The following is a 19,639-nucleotide window of genomic DNA, read 5'->3' on the forward strand; positions in this document are numbered from 1 at the left end:
GCCTCCCGCCGCGGGGCGGCGCTGGCGAGGGGGCGGCGCGGGGGGGGGGCGGCGGCTGCCGGGAACGGCCGTGCGGGAAACCCGGCTGTGTTCCGGGCAGCGCCCTGACGTCAGCGCGCGGCTCGCGGCCGCCGCCACCGCCTCTTAAAGGGGCAGCGCCGCCCTAGGCGGCCCCGCGCTCGGCAGCGACCCCGCGTGGGGTAACGGACCCCGTCCCGGCCTGGGCGCGCCCCCCGCTTTCCCCACGAACAGGCTGCACGCTGGTAGTTTAGAAAAGAGACTTTATTAGCGGCGCTGCTCGCCGGGACACGGCCGCGGGAACTGCCGGGGGGGTCGTCCGCGCTCCCGCCCCGCTGCCCCGCGGGAGGGGACACCGGCTGGGGGCGGCCCGCGGGCCCGCCGGAGGCTCCGTGCTCAGAGAGGACCGTGGGGGCCCGGCAGGACCCGCGGGTAGAAGGGAGCCGGCGCCTGACGCCCCCCGGGGGGGAGGCAGGACCCCCGGCCGGCCGGGACCCCCGGTGTCTCGGGGCTGCCCGCAGCCGCCCGCTGCTGGCCCGCAGTCGGGGCTGCGCGGGGGCACCTTCTCCGGGGACGGCTGCCGCTATGGGGGGCATCCCCTGGCACCGGGTGGGACCCTCGGCCGGGGACAGGCCGGATGCACTGGACAATAAGAAGGAAAATAATTCTGAGAGGAAAAGCACATTTATATATTCGGTTATGTTGGCAAGAGCAGCCCTCCCGGCTGCCGGGGCAGCGGGCTGGGAGGAAAGAGACTGCGCCCCCAGGGAAGGGCTGAGCCCAGCAAGCAGGCGGGGTGAGCACGGCCAGGTCCCTTCCCTTGCTACCCGCCCGGATCAGCCTCCCCGGCGCACCCGCATCACCCCAGGCGAAACAGCCGAGGCGTGCGACCTCCCCCGCCTCGCCGCCCGCTCCCACCGGGCCGTGCTGTGGCGGCGGCTGCCTACGAGAGCCGGAGCGTGGCGGCCCCGGGCTGAGCCGGGGCAGCGCCCGCAAGCTGCGGTGCGGTACCCGAGCGTGCCTTGCTGCAGGGGACAGGGAGCGAAGCTGCAGAAAGCGGGAAACGGGGAGGAAAGCGCAGGGCGTGGGCAGTGAGCCTGAGCCGTGCCGGGACCCCTGGAGGAAGAAGATGCTCAGAAATACTCCAGGTCCGGTGCTGGACCCGTGTCAAGGCCACTCTCTGACAGGGAAGAGCCTCACGTGGCATCAGCACATCCCACATCCCTCTGGAGACAAGCTGCAGGTGGTGGTGGCTGCTCCGACACCGCTGCCCACGCCTCCCCTCTCCCTGGGCAGCTGGTATATACCTTGCTGCCGCCACCCCTGCAGGTGTGGAGGGACCAGACCCAGCACCCCACCTCCACGCTGCTCCCTGCACCTGCGAGGATGCACTCACAGACACTGCGGCCCGGCAGCCGGATTTGTAACCTGGGCAGGGGAGCGTGCAGCTGTGCAAGGCCTGTGCTGCTCGGGCCACGGCCCCAGGGCTGTCACAGCGACGGCCCTGGAGCAGCGGGGAGGAGCAGTGGGCCCGGCTGTGTGATGCTGTGCAGGCTCCCACAGCAGTCCCAGCTGCAGGGCATCTCTGTGGCGAAGCTGTCCTAGGTGCTGCGACATAATCCAGGCGTCGGGAGAGCAGAGGGGAGCAGAGCCGCCCGCCTGCCACGTGCCTGGCTCAGCTTTGCCCGCACTCTGCCCATCAAGAGGACTTGCTCAGCTCTTCCCTCCCACACACTGGGTGCACCACAGTTCCTCTGCTCCCCCGAAGGGGCTTGGGTGCTGGGTGTCTTCCTACCGGCGGAGATGGCCACGCAGCCTGGTACAGGGAGCTGGGGTGGCGTGGGCCAGCGGGCTGCTTGGCAGGAAGCTTTCTTGACACCAGGTCTTTGCTTTTGGAGGACACTCGAGCTTTCCAGGTGTACAGCCGTTATCTTGGTTTTAGCACTCTCCAGCTGGGCCAGGTCCCCGTCACTCAAAGCCTGTCTTCAGGTCTGGTGCTGGAAGGCTCTCACGCAGCCTGTGGCAGGAATGGTCTCCAAGGGTGATTTAACAGTGTAAGAAAAACAGTCCCGTGTTCCTAACGTTTCTGTGTGCTAAAACTAAAATATAAAATACACCTTGTCCTAGCAGGCAGGGGATTGGCGGCGGCTCTGCAGGGTAGTAAAGATGCATTGTGTACACTTCCCCTGGGGCACCAGGGCAGAGAGAGATCTTGAAATGTGAATGATTATGTGTTCAGCCGTCGTCCACAACCCTTCCGCGCTGCAGCCTGCCCTACTCGCTGTCGCTCTTGTCCACCAGTACTGCGTCAGACTCCTCCGTGATCTCCAGCAGCGTGTGCATCTCGGGGCTCTCCCCACGCATCAGATCCGAGTTTTCTCCCTCCTCTCCACCAACCTCCACCAGCTCCGTGGCTTTCACTTCCACCTCACCCTCTCTTATTTTCTTGACGTGGAAAGTGAAGGGTGGCACTTTGTAGACAGCTGTCTTGGACCTGGCATAGATGGTGTGGTCAGGGGTGAAAGACTTCCTCAGCTTGTCCCGAGAGGTCTTCATCTTCTCTCTCCTTTCATTAGTCACAATCTTGGTGCCCAGTTTGTTCATCCTCTTCTCCAGGTTGTGGCGGGTCTTCTCCAAGTTGTGACGGGTCTTCTCCAGGTTTTCCTTGGTCTTTAGCTTAGTCTTCTCCATCTTCTCCTTTGAGAATGCCTTCTTAAAGTCATCCACTCTTTTCATGCCACTCCTTTTGATGCGCTCTGCCCGTGACTCTTCAATAATTTCTTCAATCTCCACCTCTTCATCCGAGGAGAGCTGGATGTGGTCCTCCTCTGCATGGTCCTCACCCACAGGCACCTCCTCGCCCTCGCCTTCCTTCTCTAGCTTTTCACCTTCCTTCAGAGACTTGCTGATGCTCAGTTTAGACGGGAGCTTCACTTCATCCTGCAAGACACAGAGTGGAGCCAGTGAGACACACACGCCCAGCCTCTCCAGCCTCGGGAGCCGCCCCCCCAGCCCAGCAGTGCAGCAGGGCAGAAGCACAGCTACAATTCATACGATTCATAGCTAAACCGACCCAGGTGACGTCAGGCCTGGGCTCATCAGGCCATAGCGCACCTGATAAACTACTGTCAAGAGGATCTGCTCTACCTGCAGCAGCTTAGGGCTCTGCTGTATTTAAGCTCGGGTATAGCAGCTCTGCTCACTCTGCGCTGGCTCCAAACTCATCCATGACTCCAGCAGTGCAGGAAGAGGCAGGCCAGCACTGAAACTGGAGACTTTTCCCTTCCTCCTGTGCCCCTGTCACAGTCCCATCCCCTCCAGTTTCCTCCTCATCCCTGGGCCTGGCCATCGCACAATGCCGCTCCTGCCCCCAGAAAAGCCCCCACCAGCATCGGGCCGTGGAGGGGCGCGGGGAACCCACTTGCATAATGTGGTGCCCCTTTGCTCCCCAGCGCCTGCCCAGAGCCCTTCCCGTCCCCTCCAGCCCACGGCGCTTCAGCTTCCTTCCCGCGGGTGGTCTTCCCTTGGGAAGACCGCCGGCCACCGCCAGCTCTCCGGCCTGGCCAGGGTCCGGCCCGCAGGGCAGCGGGCCCGCAGAGCTGGGCTGCAGATGGCAGCACACTCTGGGGCTGTCGGTCCAGCTGCACCACCCAGCTTGCACACGCTGGCCTGGCCGACCCTGGTCTGTGCTCAGACTTTCCCAAGGCCTGCAGGATCCAGATGTGGGGCTGGAACATCTCCTGGGATGCAGCAGGCTGCCCTGTTTTTTCCCATTTCTCCGCTGGGGAATAAGTTAGGGAATTTGTCTCAGCCTGAGCCCGTATCTGAAGGCGGTGGCCCTGACTCACACAGCTAGGTCTGCAAGGTTACGCTGTCTCTCCTGGGGACGGGGAGAATTCATTCAGCTTCTCCACTCTCCTGGGTCAGCCAAGTTTCTGATCCCAGTGGCAGAGGACAAGCATGTGCCCAGGAGAGGGGGCACAGGTCTGGAGTGGGATTGGTTTTCATCTGAGCAGCACATAGCGTGCGTCCCTGCTGCAATGAATCACTTCTCTGTTCCCAGGACAGGCTGGAAATAGCCCATCACTGTACAAAGCGTCACAGCTGCGGGGCTGCAGCCCACGGCTCAGAAATTTATTGCCTGAGTGGTTTTAATCCACGGAGCTGGGCGTGAGAGGTGTGGAGCTGCCGAGACAAGCGCTGTCAGAAAGCCAGCAGCAGCCGAAAGGCAGCGTGTGGAACAGGCACGCAGAGAGCAGAGCTGCTGGGCTGGGGTTTGGAGAAAAGCCTGGGCAGCAGGACGGCCGGGTGCCATTCCCAGCCCCAGGGCAGATAGGAGCTGAACGAAGCAAGGACGGGGGATCCCACTCAAACACTGGCAGGAGCAGGGCCCAATGAAATCAAGTGGCAGACCCCGGGGTATCCCAGGCCCAAGTGCTTGAAGTGAGTGGCAAACACCAGCAGCAACTCATCTTCCCCCGGCTTGGGGATGCCAGGAGTGGAGATGCCCCATGTCCCGGGAGGGTGAACTTGTCAGGACATCCCTCATGCAAGGCTGCACACTCCACGTGTCACATCTGCACAGCAATAGCCACCGCACCAATGCAGCCGTGAGCTAACGAGCTATGCAGATGTCAAGAGCCAGGAAACTTGTGATGGCCAAACCACAAAAACAGCCACTGAGGCGCAGCCCCAAAGAGCCGCGCCAACTCCAGCCCTGCTTCTGCGCAGGCTTCTCTGGCACTGCCGCGGCAGAGGACGTCCTGATCCTGTGGGCAGCACTGGAAGGGATGGCGTGTCCGCACGCCCACGCCCCAAGCGCTCTCCCAACACCTCACGGACGTGCTGCTGCTCCGGCTGACCAAGGGTACTGCTGTGCTGGTGCTCCGGCCTAAGGCCCTGGACGGAGCAGGACAGGACGCTCCCTCTGCAGACATGGGGCTGCTTGGCTCGGCCAGCTATGCTGTCCCCAGCTCTTCCTTCCTTATACCACTTGAGAACTGACATAAGCTCATTGGTTACATGACTTGAGCACAGCTTCACCTGGAAGAACTTTGTGAACAATGAAAAGTCAGCTCCATGGAGCACTGAGCTCAGTGAAGGCAGCACGGGCTGCAGTGTCCACAGTCAAAACACAGGGTCTGCCAGAGCAGGGGTCTCGTTCAGGGCAAAGTTCTTCACCCTCTGAATCACAGCTCAGGTCCCAAATACTTTCTGGAGATTAAGGTAAAGTGGCCAACATGTGTTTTCTTCATTTGATTAGCCACTTCAAGAGAAAACAATACATGTGCTCTCCAGAGGGTCAGGTCGGTCCAGAACAAATCCACATCACTGCGAAGGCAGGGATCCTGTTCTGCACAACAACACCTGCTGGAGCAATCCCAGAGACTCGCGGGGACCCTGCCCTGCTGAGCCAAGAACATCAGGAACTCCATCCACTTCCTTCCCTCGAGTCAACACAATGAGCCAGAACAAAGGCATCCCCCTCTCTCGCCTGGCACGACTGTCACTGGAAACAGGCCATATCCTGCAAACTCAGATACTTATCAGCCCCTTGTTAGCTCCAGAACATGCATGTGCAGAAAGAAACACCTCCTCAAAAACTCCATGTTTGCCACATAAATAACCGCCTTGCCTTGTGTTACACCAGCAAATCCATCTTCTGAATTTTCTGATGTGGCTGAATAGGCTGTGCCAGCAACACACCCATCCGACCTCTGCAGCATCCTGCAACTCTTTCCTCACAACCATGAAGATGTGGCCAGCAGCAGCTCCTGGTACACAGGACAGCTGGAGCAACCCTCTCAGGGTGATGGTGCGGCTCTGTAATCCCTGCCGCTTAATCCTGAGAACAGCAATTGCCCAGCTGTTCGATCCCCACTCCCATAGACTGCACCTACATCCAGACGCACACTTCTGTCCTGTGCACCATCCCGCAGGCGATTGCCTGGCCCCAGCCCAGGGGCGCTCATGGACTTGGGGCTCTGCTCATGCCTCTTTCAGGAGGCACCCTCATTGCTCCAACACAGAGGCAACGCAGGAGCAAAGCTATTCCCATAACAAGGATGCCCACGATCCCAACCTCCCCCTTGAGATGGTTTCCTAGAGCTTTTCTCCAGCTGCACTTGAGAAATCTTTGCAATCTAGACCCGTCCCCTTTCCCGCAGGGCCAGGGTGACGGGGGGTGACACGCCTGCCACAGGGCCATCAGGCCAGCCGAGGGCCTCCGGACAGTGCGTCTCTCTTTCCTATGCCTGGTATAATTCCTGCATTTTTTTACCCTGACTCTTCTTCTATCTGACTGCTTATCCGAGTCGCAGATAACCAGCTGGAGGACAGCTGGTGGATTTTCAGCAGTGTGCCGTGGGTCACTTTCCTGACTCAAAGCCCACCTGCACGTAGGGAGCATTCCTGCTGGTTTAGCAGCCTCTGCCTTATGCACAGGACAGCTGGTGAGAGAACAACCAACAGCTCCAGCACATCTTAATGGGAATGAGTACATTGCTGCTGAGCATCCCTCATGTGTAGCTTCCTAATCCGCACCCAGGCACTGCCCAAATGCCAGCACGGGCCTCCTCCTCCCTGCTTGAGTGGTGTTTCTCCCATGGGGAAGGGGAGCTGCCTGGTGTGGGCAGAACGTGCCTGCAGACACAGCCGCGTCAGCCTGTGGTGGAGGACCATGGGACCTCGCTGGAACAGTCAAGAACCATCCCGGGTCTATGGGTGGCTGCCACACAAATCCCTGCTCTGGGCAAGGCACTATGGTCTGTGCGCTTTATTTCACTCGTGACTCATCCAGATGAGCCACATTTTTAACACCAGGCATTCCAACTACTCTATTTTTACTGGGAAAACACTGACCCTTGAAGTGGGCGAGTCCAAAATCCTGGGTCTTGGCAACCCTGCCTGTTGGGGTGTTCAAACCCTGGCTCCCAGTCAGTAAACGCAGCCCAGTTCTGTTCTCTAGGACCGCTTGAATCCAGCTGGCACACAGAGAGCGGGTAAACAAGATTTCTCAGAAGATCTTTATACCAGCAGAAGAAAAATCTTCCTGCTCCGTTCACAAACCACAGCTAGGCCCAGCAGGACAGGCGGCATCTGCGTGTGTGCTGGGACTGAGCTCGCTGCCATATGATGTGCTTCACGGAAGGTTCAGCTCCAATTCAAGTTCTGCTTCTCTTTTACCCATTTACAGTGTGCCACCCCACAGCCCATTTCACAACCCGACACGTACAGCTGTGCTGTCCCTTTGGCACAAACCTCCCCGGGGAAGCAGTTTACCTCGGGAAGCTCCCTCCCCCTGGCAGAGCCGATGGGACGGGCAGCCCCACAGCCTGCAGACCTTGCGGGAGCCTGGAGGGGCCCCAGCGCCCGTACCTGGTGTCGAAGGCAGCTGGCTGCCAGCTGACAGGGTGCTGGGCTGCTCCTACTTCAAACAATTCAGAGCTGTTAGATCTACCAGGCAGACCAGCTTCTGCCTTGCTGCACTAAGTGGGCCTTTTATCTGATGTTGTTTTCAAGCCCGAGTTCCTTTGCAGTGAGTCACCCAGGCAGCCCGGTATGGTCATGTACACACCGCCTGGTTGCTACAACACATGTAAACACTTCCCCTGTCGTATAAAAGGCCAACGAGACACAAAGCTGAGCTGCATTCCCAGCCTAGCAGAGCTCTTCAAGCACTGCACAATCACCAGCAAACCTGGGGAACATTCCCAAAATGTGAGAAGGGCTCCTGGATTCCTCTTGAAGATGCTTTTACTGTCAGCATGTAAAAAAGAGTCCCAGAATTCCCAGCCACTCCGATCTCCAGTTTGAAGGTTTAATGGTTTTTTTTTCACACGCACATGCTAATCACATCTGTAATTCATTTTGTTCAGTTATTTTTACACAATTGCAACGGCACAAACAGTTGAGTTTGGTTGACATGCAGCCATAACATGCAGAACATGACCAGCTCACAACCCCACACTGCTATGACCAAAAAGGGCTGATCCCAGCTGCTGCTGGGGGAGCCGGAGCTTGCTGCACCTCTTGCACCACGCCAGCCCTTCCTCTGCCTAGACAGGGCAGATCAGACAGGCTCTGATCTTGGGGGAGGCTGAGGGAGGATTAAAAGCGTCTGGGCAGAAGACAGCCTAGCCTTCCAGGTCAGATTGAGCCCTGCTAGCGAAGAATTTCTGCACTCCCATTGCCACGATTTTGCTCTGCTAGCCCTTAGAGGATGCTTTTCTGTGCTGACCTTCCATCCGTGCCACAGGAAGGAGGATTCAGTTATTCTTGGGTAACAGCAACAAACCTGATAAGCACCCACAGCCTAGCAGAGCTCAGGGATGTAAAGATGGCCTGCACACAAGAGAGGAGGGCTGTGCTTTCTTCTCCAGTGCCTTGTTGGAACAGATGTTTTCTGTGGAGGTTATAATTGCTACCAGACTCTCTTGCTGTATCACAAAAAAAGCGCCTTTTTGTGAAATCTTGTCAGCCTCCTTGTAAAGGAGTTTTCCCTGGCAGCTTCCCCCAGAGACCCCAGTGGCCAGGCTGAGTTTGCCCGGCTCCCAGGGAAGTCTTGTCCATCGACTGACACAGCCGTTCCAACCGGACAGTGCTGCACGCACCACGGGGTGACCACCCAACGCACAGGCGACTGGAGCTTAGGGTATTTTCTCTGGTAGCCACACAATAAGAGGAACGCTAACAGGGCACTGTGCTGCTACCAGCGTCCCTTGTGGCATGAGATAAGCGTCAGATACCTCTAATGCAGTTAAAGCTTATATCTAAGCAGTTAAAGTCACCACTGGCTCCAGTCTGTGCAGGAGCTGTGCCTAGCTCCTAGCAAACAGCGCCAGGGGGCTGTCACTGAACAGAGACGGATGCTGCAGGGCCTGCCTGGGATAACTGTAGTTCCATGTTACACAATTTGTGCTCTCCGCCTGTCTTTTGTCTATTTAAAACAACTTCAAACCATTTCACAAACATAACCTAAATCTTACAAGAAGCCTGAGGAGGTACGTATTATCAGGTCTGTACTTCAGAGGGAGAAAAAACAGGTAGGATTTGCTCAGTCACAGCAGATGCCAGCAGAGCCAACTGCTCCTGGCTGCTAGCCCTTCATGCAAGCCATACAGCAATTCCTCCCTCCCAGATCGTAGAGGTAGTGCACAACAAGTCCTGTAATGCCTGAGAGAAAATCACAGCTCCTAACCATCCAGTGTAACTAGGGCAGCAGCATGCAGCAAGCAGATTAGTCAACAAGCGGAGGCATTTCTGCCAACTGAAAGATCAGCCTTGCAGGTCTGAAGGCCTGCGGCAGCCACAAGCAGGCGGAGAGGCAAAGGCTCTGGAATCAGCAGCTTTCAGAGTTTCAGAAGAGGTTCAAAGCGATCTTCACGGGGTACTCCTGCTGAGGGCCTAAACTGCTGCCTCATCGCATGTCTTCTGCTGATTTGGGCCGTGGCACTTTCCGCAGCACGGGCAGAGGGAACCGTTCCTGGAGACGGCTCAGAGGGCAGTCCCTGGCGAAGACTCAAAGCGCACACTCTGGATCTTCTCAGGCTAAGATGAGGAAAACTGCATTTCAATGGCCAGTGGAAAGGAAGCACAATGGAAAAACTTACCTGTCCCCACTGGGAATCTGATCAGGAGCATTGCCAGCAGAGTAATCCGGATTAGCATGAGAACAGGCAGAGAGAAAAGGCACAGGGGTATGATTTAGTAAAGGGAGAAGCCAGGTAGCAAAATTTGACAGAAAAGACAGTGGGCAAAGATTTATTAGACGGAAGAGTGTCCTCCTCTAATTTATGGCAGGTCCTAGGAGATGCAGAATCCCTGCTATGATTTCAGGCATATTTATGCTGAACACAGCCATAAGGCCAGATTCTGCTTTCTTTTCACGCTGCTCTTCAAAGAGTGATTTAATGTCAGCTATTCTGGAGGTATCTCTGATTTCTATGGTGTAGCTGAAAGCAGACTTTACTTGTATGTGTAAGATTATGAAAAGATGGTGATTAAAAAAAACCCGTGTTTTTATTAATTCAAATACATGATCTGGAAAGATCGAAACAGCCGGGTGTGATTCCAGAACTCCATCCACTGGTTTTGTCAGTGTGCTGACCATACCCTAAATCAATGCTGGCCAATATCCAGCAGCTTACAGACATCTATACCCAGTGACACAGCAAACACGCTCACTCACAATCAAAACCTCTCTCTTCTGCTAAACACACCCTGAGGACAGGGGGTGGCTACTCAGCACCCCTAGCAGCAGCTGGCATATAAAATTAATCCCTCCATATGCAACAGGCTCTTACATTCCAAAGGCTGGGCAGATTTTATCTCCAGCAGTGCCAAGAGGTCCATGAAAAGAGCCTTGACTCCTTGAAGAGTTGGCTACTGAACCCTGCAGTAAGTAGTCACCAGAAGAATACTGCTGAGACAACAGAAAAGATGTAAAATGAGGGAAAAAGCAAAATTGGTTGGGATTAGGTAAATGTTAAAGTGATAAACTAGTTAATTCTCAAGTAATAGCTCCCTGACTAGCAAAAGTCCTTCTACCCTCTGTAATTTTGTGTGTTGTGCAATCTTCTTGGCACTTCTTTCTATCAGGCGTGTCTAGTTACTCTATGTCCTGGAAGCTACGTCCGAAAAGGCTGTATCTTCTTCATTAGCAGGTGAGAACGAGCAGCATGGTACAGGCATGGGAGCTAGTTCAAACCTGATGGTGCAAGGCAAGGGAGGAACAGCACAGGGAGAGAAGGCGGCTGTGTTTGGACAAGAGCTTTTGCCTAACAGTGAGTCAGAAGAAACGCGAGGCTGTGGGAAACAGAGAAGTAAATAGATTGCAGAGTGAAAAGGCGCTTTTCTCTCCCCTCTGACAGCAGAAACAAGTTTTGATCCTATTATCAGTCTGTCTGTACAACTGGCTTCACTCTCAGAACTGCTCCTCCCGGATAAACCTGTCTCAACTGATTAATAACTCCAGAGCTATTTCTGAACAGCAAACGAGTAAAGATGGAGTTTGCATTGCTGATGATCTGCAGATAGATCCATGATGATACAGACATTTGCACCCTCACATAAAGCTACAGAATAAACATCCTGAGACTTTTTGCTCCAAATATTTGATTTTCCCTCGCTGACACCGATCATCTTTGTTTCTGGTCTTTGTCTTATCTTGCAGCTGGGCAGCGGACCCACAATTCTTCGGGTATTTTGTAAGTTGTATAAGATGTTGCAGAATCAAGAGGACAACGTTATCCCAGACAGGATAAAAGAGGGCTAAGCATGTTTCCCAAAGGCTTTTAAGTCATTGCCATGCTTTACATGAGCCACAGACCCATCACAGTACATCAGGGTGGGGACTGCATACTTCGCTACTCATACTTAGACAGGGACAGCACATCACACTTTTGGGTAGTGTAGCAAGAAGCAGCTTCAGCGAAGGTGCAGGAACAGCCCTCCGTGTCACCAAGTCTGTGCCTAGGTGAAGCAGTACATTCTTTGGAAGAAAGGCTCTGTTAGCCTGAACGTGGTTGCTCCCGCCCACCAGCCCAGAAACTGCGTGCCTTGTCTGGAGCCGGGACGGGGTGACAGCGCGTGGTGAGTCACCCACAGCACGCTCTGTGCCTGACGTGTGGGCAATGCTGAAGGACGCAGAGGGACACGGGCCATCCACAGAGTGTTTGCATTTACATAAAAGCATATGAGCAAAGAAAATGGGAGAAATGGAGATAATACACAGGAGCAGCACTTCTCCCCCGATGCTCACACCCTTCCAGTGTTCTGCAGTGCCTACAACACTGAGCAGCTTTTACCATCTACCCATCAAATTCCCAGCCAGGGAACCCTGGAGAGTAATGGGACTGTGTCTTTCCAGGGAGACACGGTCTGAACACTGACTGGCTTCTTGAATTCTGCAGTTTCTAGCCCCAGACCTGCAAACTAGGGTTACATGTGGCCTCGGAGAGTTTTTCCCGCTGTGTGCCCATGATGGGTTCATTTATGTTTGCTGAGGGCTTCTACCTAGCTTACAAATGGGAAAATGAGACACAATCTCACTGGAAGAACGCTCCAGCCACCTAGCCCGGGGAGCACTTCATTACACTCCCGCGTGCAGCAGCCCCACTGGCATCACACAGACATCACGATGGATGCTTAGATCCACTGATGATAGGCACAAGAGAGGCCTGAGAGAAGAATATGTGATCAGAACGAATATTACCTTTGGTTTTATTTTTACAAGCCGTCAATCGCTGGATCTAACCCTATCCCAACTGGCTGAGCTGCCTCTGGCCCTTTGCTCTGAGGCAATTATTGCTGCACAGCTCAGTACATAACTATAACGCTTAAAGGGTTTCAGCAAAACACACAGTCCTGGCACTAACTGCTTATAAATAATCGCTGAGCAATGAAATATTAATGCGGTTGATTACAAGCTGAAACAGAGAAATCCACACTCCAGAGTTGTCTTTTGGTAGAAAGACTGATCATCTGCACTAAGAAAAATCCTGGAATGGAGAGCTATTAACATCCTGAAACTTTTTAAAGGCCCAGTCTCCTGTGGGTTATTGTCTTGTGACTCTTGTAATTCACTAACATGCAGAGAATATGAAGGATTCTTTGCACATCAGAACGATAACGTGGTGCCCCTTACAATGGATGGAGAATTCAGTGTTGCAGCTTGAAGGAAACAAGTTGAATGATATTTCTCTCCTCCCCCTGGGATGGCATGTTTTCACCTCTAATTTTGCTACTTCTGTGGCCAAACACAGGAGAACAGAAGGGAAGATGCAATAGCTTTCTGGGCTGAGACAACTTTATTCCAGCAACAAAGACAAAGGATCAGAGACAAACAATATTAACTCTTAATTAATGAGTATCAGTTTGTATGATTCAGGTCTCTTTGTGTTTTTTAATAACAGCTTCATGATTAATTCTCTTTGGTATTACTTTAAGAACAGAATAAAGCAAAAGCAAATCCAGAACCAGAGGAATATCCTGTCCCCATAAACCACACCAGAACTGTCGCTGGAGGAGCCGTTTCTTGGGATTTGGTAGGTTGCTGATGCACAAACCCACCAGTGAGAAGCTCTCAGTTAACTGCTGAATCTGGGTTAAGAAACGTTGTGGCTACAAAGGGGGCTGCTTTTCAGTGGTTTCACAGCAAAGTGAAACCAGTCTTTTGTTTTTAAGTATTACCAGAAAATAAATACAAAAACCACTGGCTGCTGCAACGCAATTCTCTGCAGCGAACAACTAGGAAAAACTGATGCTCCATATGGTGCTGCTCCGGATCCAGAGCGGGGCTCGGGTTCAAGCACAGAACTCTTCTAAGCACAAGGAGCCAACTGGTCTTGCAGGAAAAGCATGAAGTGGGTGCCTAGTGCCCATGTCTATCCCCAGTACTATAATTCACATTTTTATTTGAAATTTCTGTTTATTCTTTAATGCTTGTAGCTGGGCAAGCTCAACTGAATCCAAGCACTTAACCCACACAGGCTGTTCTTCGGGACTGCAGATCACGCTGGCTCTCATGAACCCTCTGCTGTCATTAGACTCATAAGGTTTTTGTTTCAGAATGATTAATTTGAAACAAAACCGTAGCTCGGGGCAGCTGACATGCTGTTTAGGAGGTAGAGAAAGGCTGCAGCCCAGGGGCGGTGGGTGCAGCGGCTGCGGTTTGCGGGTTTGTACGCCCTGTGCTCCCTGCCCTGCGCTTCTCATCAGACCCCCAAACTCATGTTCTTTTCCACAGTCTCCTTTGAAGAACACAGACCTAAAAATGAGGCAGTTCAGGTCTGGACTCTGAATCTATCGCGTTAACGTGTGGGTTTGACATTCATCCCTCCTCCCCACGATCAACAATCTTGTTGCTCTCATCCGTATAAGGCCCACTCAAGGCACAAAAGCCGAGCTGTGCTATTTATATTTCCGTGTGCAGCCCTACCTACCCTACGCATTGTACAGCCGAGGTTCATGTTCTATCCTGCTCTCGTAACCGCCTGGCCCTTCCTAGAGAAAGAGAAAGGCTCTGAGCAGCCACTGGAGTCACCTGAAGAGCAGAGGAGCCCCCAGATCTGACAGCGTGGGGAGCAGCCCGTCCACACACCTTTGACAAAGGCCGCTCTCTTTCCGACAAACAACGCCGCGCATCACGAGCCCGACTTCCCTCGAGCTCGGCGCCCACGTGAGCCTCAAAATAACGGACCAGCACATTTTAGAAGTTCAACATTCAATATGCGTGCTGCAAGCATTCGGATGTCTGGCTGTAAGAAAACCAGGCCTCTGACATTTGCAAGAATAAGTTTAATTGTTGAAAAATGTTTGGAGGAAAAAATGCCGTGCTTACATAAGTGCTGACACGTGCCATTCTTCAGATGAATGTGGCACACTGTCTGCTTTTAGAGCAGTAGCTTTTTGCATGGGACATCCATTATTTAATCATGAACTGCAGTAACCAGCCCCAGATCCTTGCCTCCTAAAACCAGGAGATATGGGAAGGAGTCACTTCAGTTTGTTTTTATTAGGAGACAGTCTAACCAAATTTATTGGTGTCCTAATTTCTCTGAAAGACAGGAGCCCAGGACAGGCAGCACAAAGGAAGCACTGAGGAGCTCTGTTCCCGCGGGCTGCTAATAAGTGCACGTAGTCATTTGACATCAGACCTTTTAGGAAGGCAAGTCCCGTTTACGGTAAGAGCACTGAACTTCTGTTTACACAGCAGCTTGTCAGAAGTCTGTCACCTTTACTTTTGGTAGGCTCGTTTTCAAAACAAAAAGATGTGGCAATTTGGAGGGGGGGTTGCTTTATTCTCAAGGATCGATCTAATTCCCTATGTTAAGTCGGTACAAAAACTCTTACCTCGGCAGAAATCAGACCAGCTCCTGGAAAAATCAGGTAAAAGGGTATTTGAGAGAGTGAGCAAGTGCGAAAGCACACACACGTATATACGTGACTGTGAGAAACGGCCCGTAAATGTTCTGCTCAATGCCTTGCCCTCAGCCAGCCCCAGTGGAAGTGATTTTCGGTTCTGCACTTTCTCCCACAAAGCCTGAAACTAAGCAGGCAGGTGTGCTTTAGGCTCATCTCGACAGGTCAAGCTTTCCCTGAATAAAATTTGATGTCCTCCTAATCTACCAGCTAGCAAACTACAACTCCCACAGGTAGCTTGACCTCTTCTCCCAGGGTGCCAAAAGGTCTTATTTGCACTCCTGAAATAGTCCCTCCATGACTGCTGGACACTCAGTATTTAACACTGAGGGAATAATCCAACATCTATAACCGGTAAAGAGCTGATTCATTTTTGCCTCCCTTTATTTCTTCATACCACAGGATCATGCAATATTAAAACCCTGCAGAGCATGACCACAGTTTTACTCAGCTATCTCGCTTGAAAATAGCCACCGCTGGTTGTATGCAATATGTTGTATCTCTTAAGATGAGTTTATCTCTTGCTCTCCAAAAGAAAAGACTAATAAATCTTTGCACTTTTAGCTGTAGCAACCGAAAATGCAATTGCACAGGGAAGTTAATCACAGTTTTCCAAAGGCAAGCTTTTCTGAGTTAGGAAGCAGTAACACTGTCGCTAACCATCACAGAATTAATTACGTTATCAAGAAAGTATCTAACATAAACTTTCATAGGCAGTGGGTCTTGAGAAGTGAAACACTGAATTAGAAGAGTTATTTTGTAATTTATTTTTTTTAACAATAGACACATTTAGGAAAACACAGTGAATTTTCCTCATTTAAACTCGCAGGGTGGAGCCCATCACAAAGTTTTGGTTTTATAGACTCTTGATACATTTTTTTAAAATGTCATGATTATCAATGCTGAAACACAGAAGAATATTAGTAAATGGGCAATCCAGTGGGAATCAACAAGGCTTCTTGCAACAAACACGAACTCTAAAAATCCTGTCCCTCCCAGGAAAAAAACAAAGCAGAATAAAAACCCCCACAGCCAAAAGCGAAACTTCCGAGATCCCCCCAAATGTTTAACTTATTGAGAACAAAAGGTCTCCACAAATAAGAGACCGCCTATCTCAGAGCTACATTAATTATTATTTCTCATCTAGGAAAGAATTAATTAATGTAGCTCTGAGACAGACAGATTGATATAATTTAGAAACATTCTCTTTTGTTCAAAAATCCGTTTCCATCGTATTCAGGAAAGAGTGGTTACCCTATTGCAGAGGACTGCACAAATAGACCCCATTCTTCCAGGGGATTCCCTGTGGTCCCTGCCTGGCAATCAAATTCTCATCGTACGGTCTGTCTTTGCCACGGCAATCAGCACAAGAGTACTATAGATAAAAGTATTTGTTACCCAGGCACATTAATATTATTGCCTATTTCTTTCTAGTATTCAAACATCAAAAGCCCATCACAGAATTTGTGCTTCAGTTTAAGAACCAAATTAAGAGATAATCAAGAGTTTCTCCTCCAAGAGAGACCCTGGTTTGCTGCAGCAGTGGCCGTCACAAGCCTGCGCGCTTGCTGTCACACCTTCGGCCTCCCCAGGACGGGATCCTCGCCCTTCGCGGCAAGGTCTGCTCAGGCTTCCTGCAGAAGTGCGAGGATTTCCACGGGGGCGCAAAAGGCTGCATTTCAGATGAAGCCAACCTGGAGAGTTTCTTACTTGTGCTCTGTGGCCTCACAGTCAAATCGCACTAAATGCCATGCTGGGAAATTGCTCTGGATTACAAATTGATTTTTTTTTTCCTAGTACCTTCATGATTCACAAAATCCCTGCCACAGTCCCTTGTAAACTGATGCACTCAGAAGCTGTTCTGTCCTCATTATATCAGCAAAAGTATTGCCCCTGATTTCCTTCAGAAGCAGGATTGCCTTTTCATATTCAAAGAGAAACTCTACTTAATATTCATAAGCAACAGCAAACCAAAATGAACAGCTCACAAACAACAGCCTGCCGATGTTTAGGATGCTTCCGAAGGACCTAGAAGCTTGCCAACTTCCTACCTATTTCCGTAACCCACAAGGAACGTTGTAACAATTCCCTTCACTCTCCTCATTTTGCAATGTTAGTTGCTTCTGCAGTACCTTTAGAGTTCTATTTCAATTTCCCCCAAAAGCCTGATACAAAGAGCTTGTAATAAATGTACATATATAACCGGCTAAGGTTGCCCGTATGATCTGAATAGGCTCAAGTATTTCAGCCTTTCAGGCTTGATAAAAGTACAAATGCTTAAGCTCTGAATCAGAGTTACACAGGCCCCCGTACTTGTTGGATTCCTGAGCCTATTATGATCAGCTCTCCCTTCAAACCCTGTAGTAAGAAGCATTTTGCCTTTTTTTCTGGTTTTCTTCTCTCTCTTCCTGTGATCAGCACTAGATGCTTCTCTGTTTGTCCCTGACGCTGTCTATTATTAACCCCGAGGCTTCTAACTGAATCATTAACTATTTCACTCACTTTTCTTCCGTGGCCCAATATAAGAGTCTGCTCTGACAAGGAAGACTAACTCCAGACAGGAAAACTGACAGAAACATATTCCTATCTTTCTTCTTCTTTAATATTAAAAGGAAAATCCAACACTTAGCACAGGGGTTGAATATCAAGCAAACCAAAGCTGTTATTGAAACCAGTCAACTGGAAGATTCAAGGCTCTCAGGCTGCAGAAAAAACGTGAAAATCTGTACAAGCGCAAGGGCAAAGGCAGACGCCAGTACTAATGAGCTCAAGGAGCTGTTCTGTATTTTCTCTAATGTCTCTACCTGTCCTAGTCAGTGAGAATAACCCTGGCGCTGGGCTACTTACCCTTGCTGTTATCAGATGCACGTCACAAATCTGAAATATTATCACTCTCCATACAGAAATACACGTTGCCTCTCAGTAGAAAAGACGCTGGCAGTCGGATTTACAATACCCCCTTCTAGAACCCCGTGCATTCTTGTTCTTTTTTTAGCTAAGCAGTAAAATCAGGTTATTTTGATACTTCTGGTCCATTGCAATGAGTGCTTAGGGCCATTCGCACTATCTTCGTTAAAGTTCCTGTTAAATGTAGCAGCTCTATCAAACCTTGTCTTGGAACACACAGACAATGTTCAATCATGAATGAGAGAGCTACTCTGGATCCGCCTCAGTTTGGACCGCCAGACAGTCAGGGGTGTTTGGGAGAGTAACGGGCTGACCATGCAGCGTGACAGAACCCTTGGCAAAGAAAACACCCGCTAACAGGACATAAAGAAGTTGTGAAATAGCTCCTTACCTGGTAGATCATGACTTTGAAGTTTCTGCGTTTCAGGAGCTCTGCTTCGTTGGCCTCTAGCTTCTTTATCTGCCCAGCTTGCTTTTCCAGGTTCTGCCGAACGGTTTTCACATTGACGCTCACCTTGCGCACCTTTTCCAGCATCTTGTTCACGGTGTTGCTGGTGGTGGTGTGTGCCTTTGTCAGCTTGGTTAATTCTCCTTGGATGCTGGTCACTGCGCTATCCATCTCTTGCTGTCTCTCCTCCAGCTGGGTTTGGGTCAGCTGGATCTGATCCACTGCTCCAATGATCTTGTCCAGAAGGGTCAGCACCATCACACCATTGATCTGGTCTGATTTGATGGGTTCTTCAGGCACTTGCTCCTCAGAGGCCTCAGAAGCAGTTGGTGGTTCGATAATTTGCAAAGTGGTATCCTCCATGATCGCTTGGGAGTCCTGGCTAGCAGAGCCCGGAGAAGCTGTCACTACAGGGAGAGAGAGGAGGGAAAACTAAACCCGAGCCTCAGCTAAACTCTGCGCTGGGAGACACGCCAGAAATGGAAAGCACAGTGTGTGGATGTCTGTGCTGAAATTCAAATGGCACAGCTCTGCAAAGCTGTCCAGTGAAACTGCCCTGCAAAATTTTCCAGGCTTGCAGGTCATTGGCTGACTCCACCTCAGCTATATAAAAGGAGCCTGCTGCCAAATGCCTGATGACCCACCCTTTCTGAAATGATTAAAATAGTTGGAGGGGAGGCAATGGCTTTGCATGCAAACACAGGCACAGCTCAGCGAGGAATGCAAAGCTCTGAAACTACAACTGCCTCTTCTTTACCATAAGTCTAAATGCACTATAAGTAATGAGAGGAAAAAACAAAAACCTTGAGTAAACGGCTCGGGAAGCTGCTGGAAAGAAAGCAACCCCATCTGGGCACAGCTGCATACATTAAAGCAGGGCTGGTTTAAACAACTGCACACGTTAAAGTTCAGCTGGAAAATTCAGATCTTTTGCCAATAGTTAGCTTTTTTCCAGGACTATGACAGCATGATTTTCAATACTTCAAGGAAAGGCTACAATTTGGATTGAGTTGTTATGGCCCATAACTTCTGCATCATAAAAATGCACGCTCCCGTGCGTGTGAATGAACACAGCAGGCATACACACGACATAGTGCGCACCACGTCTCTGCGCAGATTTAATACAGCAAGAAGAAGCATAATTCACTCCTGAAGTGAAGCAGCTGGCCACTCCCACCTAAAAGCAGCTATCTCGGCGCTGCAGTCCTCTGTTCATCAACAAATCTCATCGCTAGACTTTAAAATTGCGGGACATGCTTCAGCATATGCCATGCAAAAATGTAAGCAATGCCCAAATACATTGTTTTACATAAGGCTTTATTGGTAAAAAAAAAAAATATACTA

At 51.2% G+C, this 19,639-nt stretch overlaps 1 protein-coding gene across 1 annotated transcript; it reads right to left on the bottom strand.

The window, feature by feature from the left end:
- Window positions 1–266: 266 nt before the first annotated feature.
- Window positions 267–18,829, bottom strand: CAVIN1 (caveolae associated protein 1). The gene is made up of 2 exons (XM_075116970.1): window positions 18,239–18,829; window positions 267–2,958 (listed from the first exon to the last, which is right to left on the bottom strand). Exons 1-2 carry the CDS (start codon window positions 18,656–18,658, stop codon window positions 2,293–2,295), a joined length of 1,086 nt encoding a protein of 361 aa, XP_074973071.1. The 5' UTR covers window positions 18,659–18,829; the 3' UTR covers window positions 267–2,292.
- Window positions 18,830–19,639: the final 810 nt, after the last annotated feature.

Source organism: Phalacrocorax aristotelis, chromosome 23 (genome assembly GCF_949628215.1).
Source record: "Phalacrocorax aristotelis chromosome 23, bGulAri2.1, whole genome shotgun sequence".
NCBI classification, from domain to species: domain Eukaryota; kingdom Metazoa; phylum Chordata; class Aves; order Suliformes; family Phalacrocoracidae; genus Phalacrocorax; species Phalacrocorax aristotelis.

What these genes read in the sequence shown, in the direction of transcription:
- CAVIN1 (XM_075116970.1), bottom strand. Translation starts at nt 18,658, where the DNA reads ATGGAGGATACCACTTTGCAAATTATCGAACCACCAACTGCTTCTGAG. An exon ending in TCAAAGTCATGATCTACCAG is followed by an intron (nt 2,959 to 18,238) that starts GTAAGGAGCTAT and finishes TGTGTCTTGCAG; the next exon opens with GATGAAGTGAAGCTCCCGTC.